The 17642-nt window shown below is 35.6% G+C and overlaps 2 protein-coding genes across 3 annotated transcripts; both read left to right on the forward strand.

Moving 5' to 3' along the window:
• Window positions 1-6018: 6018 nt before the first annotated feature.
• LOC147282317 (myb-like HTH transcriptional regulator family protein) lies at window positions 6019-9071 on the forward strand. Of its 2 annotated transcripts, none has more exons than XM_086247327.1 (7): window positions 6019-6850; window positions 6977-7181; window positions 7264-7340; window positions 7441-7480; window positions 8007-8061; window positions 8191-8296; window positions 8655-9071. In XM_086247327.1, exons 1-7 carry the CDS (start codon window positions 6212-6214, stop codon window positions 8865-8867), a joined length of 1335 nt encoding a protein of 444 aa, XP_086103453.1. In that variant the 5' UTR covers window positions 6019-6211; the 3' UTR covers window positions 8868-9071. The 2 variants fall into 2 exon arrangements, with proteins under 2 accessions (XP_086103453.1, XP_086103454.1); XM_086247328.1 differs by having other exon boundaries at window positions 8227-8296.
• Window positions 9072-10180: 1109 nt separating this feature from the next.
• On the forward strand, window positions 10181-15121 carry LOC147282318 (UBP1-associated protein 2C-like). Its single transcript, XM_086248876.1, has 7 exons — window positions 10181-10423; window positions 10645-10765; window positions 10930-11073; window positions 12717-12913; window positions 13031-13106; window positions 14396-14685; window positions 14771-15121. Exons 1-6 carry the CDS (start codon window positions 10287-10289, stop codon window positions 14660-14662), a joined length of 942 nt encoding a protein of 313 aa, XP_086105002.1. The 5' UTR covers window positions 10181-10286; the 3' UTR covers window positions 14663-14685; window positions 14771-15121.
• Window positions 15122-17642: the final 2521 nt, after the last annotated feature.

The raw sequence follows: 17642 nt of genomic DNA on the forward strand, positions 1-17642 counted from the left end.
TTTAAACAATATCTTTAAAAGTTTTACACATATTATATATAATTTAAAACATTATGTCGACATGCATATATATCTTTACATGCACTCCTCAAAATTAAGCAATTCATTAGTTAATTAAAATAAACTTCCATAATTATACATCATATATAGTAATAGCGTTCTGTACATATACCACAGAGAAAAAGAAAAAAATGGATGGAAGGGAACAATTAATTATCACAACATTTGGTATCTATATTTAGATTGATCCTGCACCTGTAGAAAGATATTGTGCTATCTATGCCTTTGAATTCTCTTCTGATTGAGACATGGAACATGATTCTGGGTTCTCAACTCTCAAGAGGGGTTTGGTCTATTTCTACCTAGTTTACCCAAAAAAGTGGAGTTTGGCCATATATATAACGCGCTTCTCCAATATAAGGATGCCCTCAATCTATGCAATGCAGTTAATTACACTTTAAACCGCTGAATTTTTAAGTCATTATTTAGAGATCATCTCTATACAAAAATTAATCAAATCAGAAATTATTTGGTTATCAAAATTATTTGACTCATAAAATTGAAATGATGAAATTGTCAATCAATATTATCAATTTGGTTAATCTTTTTGTAGAACTAATCGTTAAATGAGACCCAAAATACGAACGCTTTGTATCATTACTTTCGAAACTGAAGTTTGACATCCTCACTTTTCTTAAATGAGTTCTCATTTGAAGTTCCAGACTTCATACACATGAGCATTTTCCCTATCTTAAAGAACTAGATTGTCATGGAAGGCATATTCAAATATGTCAAACGCTCCTTCACTTCTTTTTGTTTTCTTTCCGGAAAATCAAATAAACATTATTTTTGACGGTGCATATGAATGTGCAAAAGGGGTTTGAAGAGCAAGACAAAGTTTAATGATGGATCGATCACTTAAATTTGACTGATTCAATTTTCATGGCCAAATTAATGGTAGGCCTTAGAGTCGATCAGTACGTGTTGATGAGTCATAATCAAGAGGCTGCAAAATTTAGGGATCGAGGAATCAAGCTTTCCGCCTTGTTCTAATAATTAATCAACATGCAATCAACGCTGAGACTTATTTGATTCTCTAGTATGTGTTTGTTCTTGATAATGACACACACATATATAGATATGCAGCCATGCAGGTTCTCTATTAATGGTATGCTAGTCATCCATAAATTAATAACAATAAAAATTGGTCATCATCTGGATATAGTGCATGAAAGAGGCCAGGAGGAGATCGATAGCAAAGCATATATAACTAATTAATGACATTGTCAAATATTTAATTACACCCAGGAAAATGCCGGGTAATCTTGTGGATATATTTGTTTTGTCTTGCTTATGTACTAGAAATTGGATAGGAGAAATTCTTGCATACAATCATTAATGTAAATAATTTCTTTAATTTTTAAATTATTTTGAAAGGGTTTTCATGCGAAAGTTGGTAGATGAGTCCGACCACAAATTTTGATGAACGTACACACATCAAATATGTCGAAATTCCACTCAATTTAACCACTTAGGTTAATTGTCAAACAGGTACTAGAGAACGAGAAGTGAAAAGCTTTCTGAGTCGCTATTTACGCAATTCCCATTTTGTGGAAAATCGTTAGATATAAATATGTTAGACATCGATGATAAAGTGGGAGTTCGGACTTAGAGAAACTCGAGTCTTATTTCCTCTTCTTCGATTTGGGAGGTTTTTTCTTACTCTTTAAAGTAAACAAGTAAACTTCAAAGTTTGGGAAGGTAGCAAGCCAACTGGTAAATGGGCTTCTAGACAGGGGCGGAGCATATAAATTTTTTTTTGGAGGGGACAAGAATCCAAAAATATTAAGTGGGGGGGGCCATTATATAATTTTTTCTTAAAATTTTCTAAAATATGTATAGAGCTACATGTGGGTTGGGGGGGGCCAGAGCCACCTCAGGCCCACATGTAGCTCCGCCCCTGCTTCTAGATGCAGTATTTCGTTAGTGATTCTTTCAGGGCCGTTGCTCCGGGAAAAGGAAAGTCCTCAAAAAGATATATCAAAACATAATCTATTTATTTCTTTCTTGCCTTGATTGCAATGACTTTTATTTCCTTTTGATTTGAGTCCATAGAATCTCAATTATTCATAAAAATTTATCCTTAACAAGGCTAGTTCCGTCAGGCGACTAATCTTAATAAAACAGGGCTAAGCCCCACCCTTCCAAAATTTCCAGGCCAAGAGCTTACATAGTCTTTCTCTTATTAAACTGACTGACATGGGCGAGGTTGAATGTGAAAGAAGGCAATTTACTACAGAACCATTAAAATTTGGCCATCATTATACATGGTAGTTTCTAGGCTCAAGTACAATTTCATCCATGAACTAAGAGGTCTATTTTAAATTCAGTAATGCTACAGTTACCACATTTTTATACCATAATTTCATACCATCTTACATGGCATTCATACATTGGACATTAAAAATTTAAAAATAAAATCTAAAAAAGAAAAAGAAAATACATTTCCAATAAAATAATGACACATCATGTGGGATACAAATGTGGGAGAAAAAATGTGGTACAACTAGCATTATTGATTTTAAATTGGTCCATGTACTCTCAAATGTTTCAAATGAACACATAAACTAAATGAAAGCATACAAAATGGCCCATCTGTCAAATATTAGAGGGGTAATTTTGTCATTTCATCCACAAACAATATTTCTCGACGTCTGTGGCGGTGGTCTCGGGGGGGGACGAGGTGGGTGGATGAGGTTAGGTGGAGTGGGTTGGGAAGCTGGACGGGGCTAGGTGGCGGAGGAGGGAAGGGTTGGGCTGGGGGTTGGGGCGTGGGTCAGGGTGTGGCTAGGTGGTGGCGGAAGGGGTCAGGGTTGAACGTGGAGGGAAGGGGTGGGACGGGTGACTGGTGGTGAGGATGGAGGGAGGGAGGGAGGGAGGGAGGGATGGGTGGGGTGGTGCCAGGTGGAGGGTGAGGAAGTGGCTGGGTCGGGGCTGGTTGAGGTTGCTGTTGGTGGTAGGAGGGAGGTGGAGTGGCGGGGATGGTGGGGTTGGGGTGAGGGGGTGGCGCAGGGTGGGTGGGGGGAGTGGTGGGGATGGGGGAGAGGTGGAGTGGTGGAAAGGTGGGGGGAGGTGGGGTGGATGGGGCTATGTGGCGGGGGAGGGAGGGGCTGGGTGGGTGGTGGAGGGGAGTTCATATTTTTTTTTGTCTTTTTTCAGTTTTTAATTGTTTTATTTAAATATTAATATTAATTAAATATTTTTTGTGGATGAAATAATGAAATTACCCCTCCAATATTTGACAGAAGGGCCACTCTGTATGCGTTTGTTTAGTTTATGTGTTCATTTGAAACATTTGATAATATATAGACCAATTTAAAATAGACCCTATAGTTCATGGATGAAAATGTATTTGAGCCTAGTTTCTATAAGTTAAGAAGTATTGCCTCAACAATTAAATGCAAATTAATTAGGCATCTCTTTGTAGTTAGTTCTCAAAGAAGAGCGATGAGATTTATTCGGATGAATTTGGGAAATAAAGAGACAATCTTTATAAGAATTTGGCTCCTATGATGGACTAATTATAAGAGATTGTGAGAGATTGTTTTATAAGAGCCCTTAGATTAACGAAATGTACTTGGTTTGTCGGCTTGATCCTAGAATTAAAGCCTAATATGCAGCCTCCACAAACCCTATTTTATACCGTATGAGGCTATAGGGAGAACTCATTGGCGGATGAGGCCAAGAACGGAACGATGAATAAAATAGTTTTGGTGAAGTTTTTTTTAAGGATTGGTGATTTAAAATAAGTTATTGGATAATAAATGGGTATGGATGAGATTTTAATTTAATAAAAATATGCTCCATTGAATTAATTTAAAGGCTCTTATAAAATATAGCAAATTACAAATAAATCAATAAAATATTTTAAAATTTCATAATAGTCAAAATACAATTTGAATTTCCATAATGGTCATGCACATATTTATTAATTATATAATAGCCAATGGTCCCAAATTAATCCAATTTGGGTGGCTCTATACTATTTCTAGTGTTAAATTTCTATCATGCCTTTCAAAAATATTTTGACTCAATTTAAAAATGGTGACTGTGACCAAGTCTAAAACGGTAACTGTGTGACAATTTTCAATTAAAAAATGGTAATTGTATGATAGTTATCAATTAAAAAAGAGTATTTGTGTGACAATTACCATTTAAAAACATAAAAACGGTAATTGTTTCATAATTACCAATTAAAAAACAGTGTCACATAGTTACCAATTAAAAAGCGGTAACTGTCACGCAGTTACTATTTTAAAAAAGTATGTGTTGTTATTGACTTATATGTAATTAAAAAAAAAAAAAGATTGGTGATGTCAGCAACATGTCAGCACAGTGGCAAGATCTGTAAATTTCTTTTTGTTTTTGTCCAGTTGTTAATTCACATAGTTTTTCTTAATTTCATTTTGGTCAATAGTGACTATTATTTTAAAAAAGTTCAATGACTAATTTGTAATATTGAAGATATTTATTGATTTTTTGTAATTGACCCTATAAAATAGTCTCTTATGAACCATTTTGATGTCTATAATATAGGCATTTTTTTTGAGGGGGTAGAATATTATATTGGCATTTCAGAAGGAGAATAATGAAGAATTTGGTGTAGCAAAGAGAGGGAATTTGAAGGTACGAATAAGAGATTGCAAAAGTAATTTTGTACAAGGAATAGTCGGTCGAGATTTCTAAGCCAATTCTGTCTCCAATGTATTTAAACCTTTTTTTTTCTTTTTAGAAAAAGTTATGCACAATTGTTTTTTAAAAAAACTCTAGTTCTCTTAGGTCAATTCCCTCCAAACTTTCCCACACTGCTATTAACTTGACCTAGAAGACACATGTTGGATAATAGACCATCATGGACCCATTATTAATTTAGTCGGTATTGTTCTGAACTTTAGGGTGGGAATGAACTCAATGGATTCTATTTACTTGAAAACCCAAAGAAAGAGGTAGGTTTCTCATCTCATTATCTGATTTTAATTTTATAATAATAAACCATGTAGATGATTATATCCCAATTTCTAACCCATTTTTTTTAAATTTTTTAATGGATTTATTCGGAATCCAAATTTCTAATCCAACTTCCACCTCTAGTCACGAATATGATAACTTTCCCTGTACTAGTAGTTGACTTAGCATAGAATTCACTAGAGGTTAGCTGTGCTTGGGTGCCTTGGTTATAATTGGTTCTTCTTATTCATATATTCATGATGTTGTGAACACGTTTGGAGAATCTTATTGTTGCAATTCCATTGAGCTTCTAGAGTAATATAACCGTACATGAACCCTTTTTCCAGTAAAATTTGAGATACCCACTTTGCAAATATGGTGCAGTTTCATGGGAACATAGTATCATTTAGTTCTTTTTTCAGAGAGAAAAAAAAAATATATATATATGGGGGCCTATTTTACTTTTTATTTTCTTCTTTTTGGGTTGCCTATTTTCAACCGTATCCGTAATAGGAATAACCATAGATCTGTTATGTGAATTTATGCCTATGCCGGTATCTCTCATATTTAATTATGAAGACAGAGATGCCGCCATAAAAATTATTCTCCAATTCCAAATTTTTAACGATAATATAGTAACATATTGGGAATCATTAGCCCATTATCCAATTGGTTTTTGAGGGTTTTTTTTTTTTTTTTTAAAAATATTTTATTCTCTGTGATTGAGACTCAGTATGCATATTGATTCTAATCTTCTTATAGGGACACATTTTATTTACACAATTGTTTATACTGGGCAGTTGTATTTTTCTCAATGTTTTGTACTTTGGTTTTATCAATTAGCCTTGGTCATTCCTCTCCCTTTTTAGGAATAATTAAAAGGGGTTGCATAGTATTTTCTGTATATTTTTTTATTCAAATCTTACAGCTGAAGTCTAATGGAATATATATATATATATATATATATATATATTTATGAGTAGTATTTGTATGCCATAAATCTGAGTTTAACATTGCTGTTTGTGTGCCATAATTTTCAAGTCCATTGAGTGCTTTTTCTGTTTGAAAGAATTCATGAAAGAATGAAATTTGATAGAGTCTCAGATGTTGAGCAAGAATATTGAGCACAAGTACTTCTACTACTTGCAGTTGTTCTTGTTGGGGTTATTGGGATTTTTGGGATTTCAGTTTCTGTCATTTGTAAATGAACGAGCAGAAGATCGATTTCCGGGGACAAATTCATCAACAGAACCATGGACTAGTTAGTGATTGTAACTTTGAGCTTAGTAACCATTCTTCTCAATTTTTGGGTGTGCAACAACAACAGCCTTGGAACAATATGGGAATTTGGGTTCAGCAACTCACCATGGATGATGATCAGATTCAGGGAGGGTCACAGTCACAGCTACAAAATCTTGGGCCTGCAAAATCACCCAGCAGCATTATGAGCCGCTTCGAATCACCTGCCTCGGCTTTTTATGCAACTGAGCGCTGCATGAGGTTTCCACAGTATGACTCCTCTCAAGTTGGTAATCTTGCTTCACAGTTCCCTTCAGGCCAATCTTATGATGAAAGCTATTCCATGGATTCATCAGAGCAAGCACATGCGGATCCGAACTTTGACATCAGAAACACCTTGCAATCAGTTGTGAAATCGCAACCCAACAACAGCTATCAGTACTTTAAAGCCTCTGAGAAGTCTAATCAAATCCCACTCAGCAATTTGCCAGGCAATAATAATCTCTTTACACACCAACAAAATAAGTTGCATGGAGATAGAACTACTACTGCCTCAGTTAGGAGACCCTTTTCACCTCCTTATAAAGAAAATCAAGATCAAGCAGTATGTATATTCTATTCTAGAGTTCATATTTTATGGTTGTTTTTTGTGCATGGATTTAAATGCTCCAGTGCCAATCCATCAAGATATGCATTGTATTGTGGTTATGGGATAGTTTCTTGTGCACAGGGTTGTTGTAATTCATTCACTACTTCTCCGGTTACACCGCTGAGCTTCTATTCTCAGCAAGGAAAGCAGTCTCCAAAATTTTCCACTACCTATGGCGATTCTTCTTCATCTAGCCCTGCACTCTCAAGCAAAACACGAATACGATGGAATCAAGATCTTCACGAGAAGTTTGTTGAGTGTGTAAATCGTCTTGGGGGTGCTGACAGTAAGTAACTCAATATAATCTTTTGCAATTTACTAATAGGGAACAATTGATGTATGTTGATTTATTTGTTGATCCATTATAGAAGCAACACCTAAGGCAATACTGAAGATGATGGGCTTGGATGGGTTAACCATCTTTCATGTGAAAAGTCATTTGCAGGTATTAAATGCAATTCCTAAAATTCTTATTCTTGCTTCTTGTTTGCCTTTTCTAAAGTCTATTTCATTTTTTCCCCTTTTCCTTTCTATTCTTCTTGCAGAAATATCGAATAGCAAAATATATGCCAGACTCTGCAGAAGGTAAATCCTGGCTACCATTATCTCATTTAATGTATACTTGTAAGTGTTCAATTATGTATTTATGTTTAACCATTCTGCCCTTAGAAGCCTGAACTTTTTAAGCTCTCATTACAAAAATGGTGATGAATAGACTATGCATCTGTAAAGGTCTCCCTGTTGGTGGGAATGACACAGTTAGTAGTCTCCAATGAGACCATCATATAAAGTTCAAAACGCTGTTTCAATCTGAAGAAATTATATAAACCTCTTGTTCTTGTTACTACTTTCCCGATGTGGGATTCAACTCGATCACTCATCGTATTTCAATCTTCCAAATCTTCGGCTCAGATACCACTTGTTGGGGAAACTGACATATTAAGATTGTAAAGTCAATACTTAATTTGTTTTTGTGAGTTGCAATCATGTATTGGTTCCTTGTGAATATGACTTTTCTTGTTACAAATTGCAAGTTTCCTTAAAGTTTATCATACATTGCATTAGCTTGTTTTACCATTAGTTCTGATCTGAGTATTTTCTTTTGTTGCAGGAAAATCAGAGAAAAAAACTACTGTGACTGTTGAACCCCAGCTAGATGTGAAAACGTAACCCATCACTTTAAACCTGATTGTTATTCCGATTTCAGTTTATCAATATCATTTATCTGAACACATTTTTCCTTTTAGAGTTGGCCTTCATTTTGATACTCTTCTCTTAACCGCTATGTGCACCAGCCTCTTACAACCCTATGATGTGAACTTTTCTGGCAGTGGCTTGCACATCAAAGAGGCACTCCAACTGCAATTAGATGTTCAGAGGCGTCTGCATGAACAGTTAGAGGTATATACATTAGATCCATTTGGGTGGTGTCAACATTTTATGATTTCTATATATTCTTTACCTTTTGATTTTCTTGTTACCAATTTTGGTTTTCCACTGCATTAGGGTCCTTATTGGGGTCAAGAATTATGTGAACTGGTTTATAAATAACAACATAAACCAAATGATCAGTTATAGGAATTCTCAGTGCTTATGTGCCACTAAAATGAAATCTCTGAACTTAGAAGGGCTTTCATATTACAAAAGACTAATGGAATACAATACACAGTATCATGTGCCTCTGGTGTTTTGGTTTAGAGGCATAGTTCCACATTTCTAATATTTTTATAAAATTCATTTATATGCTTCTGCGGAACAGATTCAGCGAAAGTTACAGTTGCGAATTGAAGAACAAGGGAAGCAGCTCAAGATGATGTTTGACCTGCAACAAAAATCAAGTAATAGCCTGTTGAAGACTCAGAACTTGGACATCACATGCCATGAAGATGGTCCATCAAATACTCTCAGTGACATTCAGGTTTCAACCCCTGAAGATTCTGGGAGCACCCACTTTCCATCCAAGATAAGTTAGCCCAAAGAGCAAATTGTCAGTCATTCTCACACCTAAGTGCTCATGTGGTTGCAACAAAGCTCAGTCCCTTGACAGAATCAAGAACCTTACAAGCTTCTACTTGGTTAAGAAAGAAAGCAGAAACAGGAAGATGATACTAAAGACTACAATGAATTGAGTTCACTCATACATCATGCTATTTAGAGGATACGATCCTATATGTGGTTGCTGGTGGAACAAATGCTATAGAATGACTCTTGTTATTTTCACATAAAGGCTGTGTTGTAACAATGGCTTATTGTTACCATCATGTTCTCATGCTTACTTAAAAATTTTGCTCTGTGAAAATGTTTGCTGGTGTGGAATTCGATTTGAACTTTGTGGACATCACTACCCCAAAACACAAAAGCTAAACTTTAAATCCAAAACCCAAAATGGGCACACTCAAGCAGATTGAGATTCACATTGTGGATTGTCTGCAGTTAAGACGGACTATATATATAGCTTCTTAGATCAGATCCCACTTTGCATGATCCCTTTCCGTTTGAATGGCGATTTAGTTAGGATGTAGAAATTACTTAAGGCTTAGGGTTGGACACAACTTGACCGTCTTAATACAGATCAATATACATTAATGTAATTGTTACTCAGTTAATTACATTTGAAAATTGTGTTAATACTATATCTTTATAAATATATGTTTATTTCATGTTACATATGAAAAACGAATACACTAATATACAGTCACATGCACTTCAATTTTATGATTGAGTTTAGTTTATTAGTCAATTACACTAGTGTTACTTAAGGGCGGACTCAATTACAGTAGTGTTTGTTATTGAATGATAATAGCAATATTGATATTAGAGCAAGATATAAGAACAGTGGTACTTAAATGTACCATTTCAAAGTTTTTGGGATTAGCTTAAGGTGACAAAATAAGTTAAAATTAGAATAGATCAAAAGTTTGATGTCTCTAGTTATATAGATGGAAGGTTGAAGAATTTTTTCTGTGTAATCGATACACTGTCACGTAGTGTAACTAATCTAACGTATAAGGGTATTGTTAGACGACATATTTATCTCTTCTAAGATATAATATTAATAACATTCACCCATTTTATGACATATATACTGGTTACATCACGTGGCGATGTATCGGTTACACTGAAAAATCTCTCTTAAGTTTGGATCTCACAAATACTTTCCTTTTTAAAAAAAGAACAAAACAAATTCCGAATTGGATTTGAGTTGGGTTTGGATTGGGATGTTCCGGCCCAGTGTGACATTCCTAACTCGGCTAAGAAGAAAGAATATTGCCCTAACGAGAAAAACAGAAGCCTCATCTTGAAAGTCCAAAACGAACTCCTCAGCGACTCTGCTGCCGCGACAGCGAGAGAGAGAGAGAGAGAGAGAGCGTTTCCTGGCAGCTCAAGTTCAATGGAGGACATAAAGAAGCGAAAGTTAGAAGAAGCCGCGGGCTACGGTGAAGACTTCTCATCAGATTCAGAGGAACACTTGCGCTCCTTGCTTGACCCTCTCGCTAAGCCCCAGCTTGTCGATCTCCTCGCTAAACTGTGCGTCAAAAACCTTTAATTTTTCCATTTCTTTTTTTAATTTTTCAATTTGGATTTTCAATTTCAATGTATTAACAATTGGGTCGTTGAATTTGAATGTTGTTGAACTCCATGTTGCATGTGAGAGAATGCTTGCTTTGCTTGGTGTTAAAAGGGAGGGAATTGTGTGCTGTGTGATTGACCCTGTGCATGTGTGTTTGGTTGCATGTTGAGGCATAAAGAGGTTCCCAATACCCTTCAATTGCAGAGGAAATTAAGGGTGTTGCCAGTGCAGATCCTGTTCATCGAAAGCTCTTTGTTCGTGGGTTGGCCTGGAATACCTCTTCCGAAACTTTGCGTGATGTGAGTGCGTTGCTCATTGTGTTTGTTTTGCATGCCATGCTTGTCAAAACCGCATATCATTCACACCCAGTTTGTAAACAAAGATATATATGACCACTCCAGCCTTTTGTGTCGTATTTGTACTCATCATTCATTGGGAGGCCATGTTTGTTTTGGTTGTCCAGGCATTTAGTGAGCATGGAGAAATTGAGGAAGGGGCTGTCATCTCCGACAAAGCAACCGGAAAATCACGTGGCTATGGTTTCATTACTTACAAAAACATGGACTCAACCCAGCGTGCCCTCAGAGCGCCTAGCAAACTGATTGATGTAAGCATTTGCCACTTTGCAAATCTAATGTCATTCATTCTTTGTGTTATAACTCATCTTACATCTTTTCCCCCTCTCTCATGTTGTCTGTCTGTGAATAATGAATATACCCATTGAAAATAGAATTTTTTTTTTTTTTAAATTTCTTTACCATCTAGACAAAATAGGGTTGTAATAAGTTTTTGAGTATGACATGTTAACTGAATACTCGCATGGCATGCACTGTAGGTCTGCATAAGGCAACATATCTGTGAATAATAGTAAACAAGAAAAATAAGGGTGACTTGGTTGGAAAGTCTTTCATCATTTTATTTTGGTCCTTAAACTCATATGCTTTCTATTTAGATGTGGAAAAGGAATGATATTTATTGGCGTTAATTATGTATTGCTTTGTGAGAGGTTGGACGTGTGCAGTTGGAAATTTGTCAAATATTAGTAGTTTTTCTAGTTTAAAGAGCAACAATGTTATAGGGACAAAAACAATTTATAAATGGATAACATATAAGGGGGAGAACTTTCTAAAAACGGGGGCCGGGGGAGGGAGCTAGAAAAAGAAGAAAAAAAGGAAAGAAAAACTTATAAAACCATGTATTTTTAATAAAATAAACATACACGTGTTTTAGCACACATTTCAAATTACATATGTATAGGAATATGCAGACACATAGGGGGGGTGTGTTTGTTTCATTGTTTTGACACATTAGAATGAGTATGAGATTCATTTCCTACATTTGGTAAGTGCAAAATGCAAATTACTTTGGGATGACCTTTCCCATGGGTATCTAAAACTCATTAAATGGAATTCTCATTCCTTGGTTTTAATTTTATAATAAATTATAAAGATGTCTATGTCCTTGTGTTTATGTTTTTTAAACCATAAATTTCGTTCGTGTCCTGATAAAAATATTTCTATTCCTAGCTTTCGGAACATTGGAATGGGTATGAGATTCTTAGAATCCAATTCCGCAAAACAAACATAAGTTTTTTCATCCAACAACTTACCGTTTTTTCCTATTAAGGTACTTAATGTTATGTGACAGTTGTGCCCATGCGCGCTCATGTGTGTACTCCCCTAGTAATTTAGACACTATCTATGACTCTATGCCATAACTAGTAGTAAATCTTTTAGTTCAAAATGTTACTTCTTAGGCTGCCTCTGTCTGGCCATCATTTGTAAGATTTACCCTTGCAGGAACAATCTGAAAGTTAGATTAATAAGATTGTATGCATCAACCTTTTTCTTTGCTAGGAAGAATTTAAATATGAGATCTCTCCATACCCTTTTGCATTGTTTACCAGCTGACATAGGATCTGTCTTGTTTCATGACTGATTTTTTGAACTGGGGGTGTGGCTAGAAAACTTTTTTGGGGGTGGGCTAAGTTTGGGTTGAGAACCATGTGGGCTGTATGAGTTGAGTGACTGGGCAGTGGTGGGCTTTGGGCTGGGTAATGGGTGGGCTAAGTGGTGCTCATTTGAATAGGGCCAATAGACTATATGTGTAAATTTATTTTTTAGAAATTAAAGTTCAGTTGGGCTATAGCCTAGGCCGGGCCAACTAATAGTTGTGCATCTGTTTGTGAACCGTGAGGATTTTATTTCCCTTCTACATTTTCTTAAGTTACTTAAAATGTTTTATTTCCAGGGCCGCATGGCTGTTTGTAATCTAGCTTGTGAGGGGTTAACTGGGACAAGTACCACCCATGATCTTACCCAGAGGAAACTCTACATTGGGGGCTTGTCACCAAATGTCACAAGTGAGGTGCTGCTCCACTTTTTTGGAAGGCATGGTGACATAGAAGAAGGTTCAGTTGCATATGACAAAGATACAAATGAGTCACGGTATAATTAAATTTGCCTTATACATTATCTTGAAAAGATTACATTCTTTGTCTTTATTCTTTTCACTATATTTTTGCTACAACCTGTGCATTGATTGTGTTTTTCTTTTCTTTCTAGTGGGTTTGGCTTTGTTACATTCAGGACAGTGGAGGCTGCAAAGAAGGCCATAGATGATCCGCAAAAGACCCTTGGGGTGAGTGAATGATAAGCCTTGTGTGTATTTCTAGCAATCACTTTAGCTTTCTAAATGCATGATCATTTGAATATTATGAGCCTTAAGGCATTTATGCTCACAATAGTTTTCTGTTGTTGGACTTGCAAATGAATACGTATTTTTATACGATTTTGAAAACAATTAGTTTTTTTTTTTTTGCTGCGTATTTACTTGAAATTTTTCTGTTTTCAAGGTTTTTGTTCAGGTTTCTGTTTAAGAAATATATATATATATATATAAAATTGTAATGGCAACTTCCCTGTTGATTGCTGGGAATTTTATCAAATTATCCTTAATGATCAATTGATCATTGTTCATAAAATCTGATACAGTGGCTAAAAGTATAGAGGTGATAATCACTAAATGAAATTAGAAAATGGGACTGTATGCTTGGGAGTTGGGATTCGTCTGGGAAGAGGTTGCTTGAGTAGATTTGTTCATGTATGCTTTAAGAAATTATTAATAATAAGCCCTTGGCGTTAGCCAAGTGGTGAGGGAGGGTGGGAAATGGGTTAGGACTAGGATAGGTCAAGGGTTCGATTCCGCTCAATATAAACGAAAAAAAAACAATTAATAACCTGCTAGAAAATTTCCACTTCTAATTTTGATGTTTTTGAATTTATAATTTTAATGTATTATTGTTTTCCTAATACAGTGTTTGGCACTTCTTAAGGACCAGATTAGTTACCAGTTACTTGTATTGCCTCCATCATGATGGGAAATTACTGGAAAATTTCTGTAGGTAGCGACCACATGATGTAAGGTTGGGGTTCCAGGTCAAAATGCCCTCTGAACCACCTGAACTCATGTTCAGGAACCACTGAATGTTCCTTGTAACTGGACAGAATATTTGAAGATAATAATAGAGTGGAAATGGATTTTATATGGGATAGGAGTAGATTCTGGCGTCATTAATGGTCTCAGAATTTTAGGGACATATCCTTTAGTTTAATTCATCTTGATTGGGCATAACTTATGAATTAATTGTAATGTTTTTCCTATAATTTTTCTTTTTTTGTACACTTTAGCATAGACAGACACCTTATTCATGTTTTCTTGCATCTCTTTTTCGTCTTTAATAAAATTTAATGTTTCCTATTGAAAAACAAAACAAATAAAATTTTTCAGAATTTTTTGTTTTTCATTGCTTGTATAAGAAAGTTCTGAGATCATGCCACTCATAAGATTAATAGGTTACCTAGTCATTGGCAAACAAATTCTCGTAAGCATATGAAAGCAATTCTCTGATTTTCTTGTTTGCTTTGCAGGGGAGGAACATCATTGTGAAGCTTGCTGATTCCCACAAGGGTAGAACAATGCAAACGCAGTTACCCACACCAATGGTTCCAATGGCATTACCTATGGCTGGTGGATATCCACAGCCTGGAAGAGCACATGCCAGCACCACCCCTATTGGCTACAGTTATCCTCCAACTGTAGCAGCATACCCTGATTCTTCTTACCCAAGTCCTCCCACAGCTCCATACCCGGCACAATCACAAATTCCCTATCCATATTACATTGGCAAACAATGACTGATGACAGGTTTCATCATATGGTAATATTCAAGTCCCCTTTTTTTATACAACTACTACGACTACTGGTTATATTTCTAATTCTCTGTGCCATGCTTGGTTTTTCAGGCCTCTATTCTACTTTTGCACTTATGGAAAAATGTTCAGTGATAATCGGGTTGGGAATCGTAGATGGCATAAAAGCTATATTTATGTACTGGAGGTGTTTTACTAGAGAAATTTTGTTTCTTGTTGTAATAAGATTAGTCTGGAATAGTTGAAAACCTTTCATTTATTGTAGGTAGGTATAGTTTTTACTAATGTTAAAATTGGAATAATGTTTTCCTTTTTGGGGATGGAGAGACATTGTTTAATTAGTTACTACGAACTTCCATTTGCAAATGATGCAAAATTTATTTTTGAATATAGGCAGGATCTAGTGGGACAGCATTTGAGAATGCAATGGCAAAATTTTGATTATTTATTGTGATTGGGTACCTTACACTAATTATATTGACATAACCATTTGGTTTGTAATGCCAGGCTGAAGAAAGTATATGAACTTTTCTGAACTGCTCTTTCAATTTAGGGTTAATGGAACCACTTGTTCTGAATCAACTAATTCCTCCCTTACTGTACTCGTAGATATTGAGAATCCCTTTATTCATTGTTTCTGCAGTTTCCACAAATGCAAGTTGGGAAGTTTGTTTTGAATTTGAGGCAATGCTTTCTGTTCCTGAATGAGATCGAGGTGGAGGTTGCAGAGATTGGAAAGATTGTTCATTCTCACCCCCTGCTATTGGGTTCATGTGCTTTGAAAAAAACCAACAGCTTACTTCATAACATGAACACTGGGAAGAAGCGACTGTCTAGATGCATCTAGGAGAGCCACATGAATTGAACAATTGGGTTTTGGGTAGAAGAGTTGAGCCATTACCGGACTCGGGAGAGGACCCGATATCAAAGACAGAAAACTAAGTTCTTGTTAGACATGGGATTTGTAGAGAACTCAAACAAAATGAAAAAAGCATTAAAGGCATTTCGAGGCAACGGAGGGAAGCTTGACAAAAACTGTATTGTGAAAGCTGGTTTGGATTTGGAGGAAGTCTGTGAAATGATTGAAGTATGCCCTTATATTCTCAACCAGACAAAGGATGTGATAGAAATGAAGATTGAGGTTATCCCATATCGTCTTTGGTGACCTTCCCCTCATACCTTTCTCATACAATTCGAAGGGTTAAGCTTAGGGTACTCATGTACAATTGGCTTAAAGATCAAGGAACAGCAAGGCTTGCATTGAGCACTGTTGTTTCTTGCTCTGATAAATAGTTTTTGAGTAAGTATGTAAATCATTGTCCTGGTGGTCCTCAAGTTTGGCAGGATTTGAAGACTAAAATTTATTCCAAGTAGTAAAAGTCTATTGCTTCTCCTTTTAAGGTTCTGCTTTGCTTGTGATCCCAATTTGGTACTAACATACTTGGCAAATTGATCTACCAACAGTTGCAAAATCGGACACCGGGACCCTAATGGGCAGATTTGCGCCTATCACTCCGGAGCCAATAGTCATGTGTCATGTGTGTTGCATCAATTTTACATGCTTTCATTGAGCTACAATTCTCAGGTGAGATGGTACATAAGAATATATACAAGCAAAGTACATTTAAGACTAATCTCCTAATTTTGACACCTTTTATCAGAACTTCATTGTTATCTGGTTTAACTTGGGTTTCAGTGTTATACAAGGTTGCATTGATTTTACCGAAGTCATGTAATATATAAGTTGCTGCTGCATAAGGAAACTATTTGGGGTAGAGCAATGGAATGCATAGATTGAATAAGTTTTCATCTATTATCAGTTAAAATGTGTTCCAATTTATCATTTAAAATAAAATCAATTGAACAATTCAGGGAACTGGTCTGATACAACACTGATGAGAAGGAGAAATAGGCTGCATGTGGCTCATGCTTGATGCAACTTTCTAGGGTATAGGGATTGGATTTTACAGCAATCTCTGCATAAAAGCTAACAACTCAATCTACTTAAAATAAAATATAAAAAATCTCTAACTACTGAATCTATATAATAAATCAACATAAGAAGAAGATGGACGAACGGGTGGAGGAGATCTTCATAACTAGTTAAATACACTAAAATGTTCTAATTGAGCAGAAAAATGTCACAAATTGTGGATTGTAGTCTAAATGTGTAATCCACAAATGTCACGGAATTGATTTATTGGGAAATCAATTTATTTGCATAATTCTCTTTTGTTTGGTAGTCCTGAGAAAGTAAATAAGAAATTATCTTTTTATTTTCATTTTCATGTTTAGATTGTGCAGGAATTGCAAATAAAAAGTGTCAGTTTTCTAATTATACCATAATTTATTATTTCAATAGGAACGACATTTTAAAATAACAGCATGGTTAGTTTTGTCCAAAAAAGAAGCAATAAATGCTTTTCTAAGAAAGGGGAAAAACAAAACCCAAGCTTGAGCAAGGGTTTCATTTTCTTTCCAATAAGGGCATTAGATTTTCTTAGGCCAAAAATTGATTTTCTTTCCTTGTACTTACCAAACGTAGGAATATAATTAATTTATCATTCACCTCAAAGAATTGAACTAAACGGGCTCTCAATTCACTTGCAATTAGTTTTGGTGTTAGAAAATAAAATAAATTCAAAGGCTAGCTGATGTGGCATCGTCCAGATTGTTGAAAATTTTTGGACAACTGAGATTGAAAGTCTGGTGTAATCAGGCACATGCACTAATAGTCTGATAGAGGATCCACTTCCATATGATTTTGGCCTACGTTTTTTTCATAATAATGTATATACTGACATTTGGCTATAAAAAATGCATTATACTGAAACTTTGTGGCTTTTTTTTTTTTTTTTTTTTCTTCTAAAATATTTGAGAGTAGGACTAGGGGTGGGCATTTGAAACCGAAATACCGAAACCGAACCCATACCGTTCCGTACCGTGTTAATTTTGTGCCGAAAAA

Source organism: Dryas octopetala, chromosome 6 (assembly GCF_963921425.1).
Source record: "Dryas octopetala chromosome 6, drDryOcto1.1, whole genome shotgun sequence".
NCBI lineage: Eukaryota > Viridiplantae > Streptophyta > Magnoliopsida > Rosales > Rosaceae > Dryas > Dryas octopetala.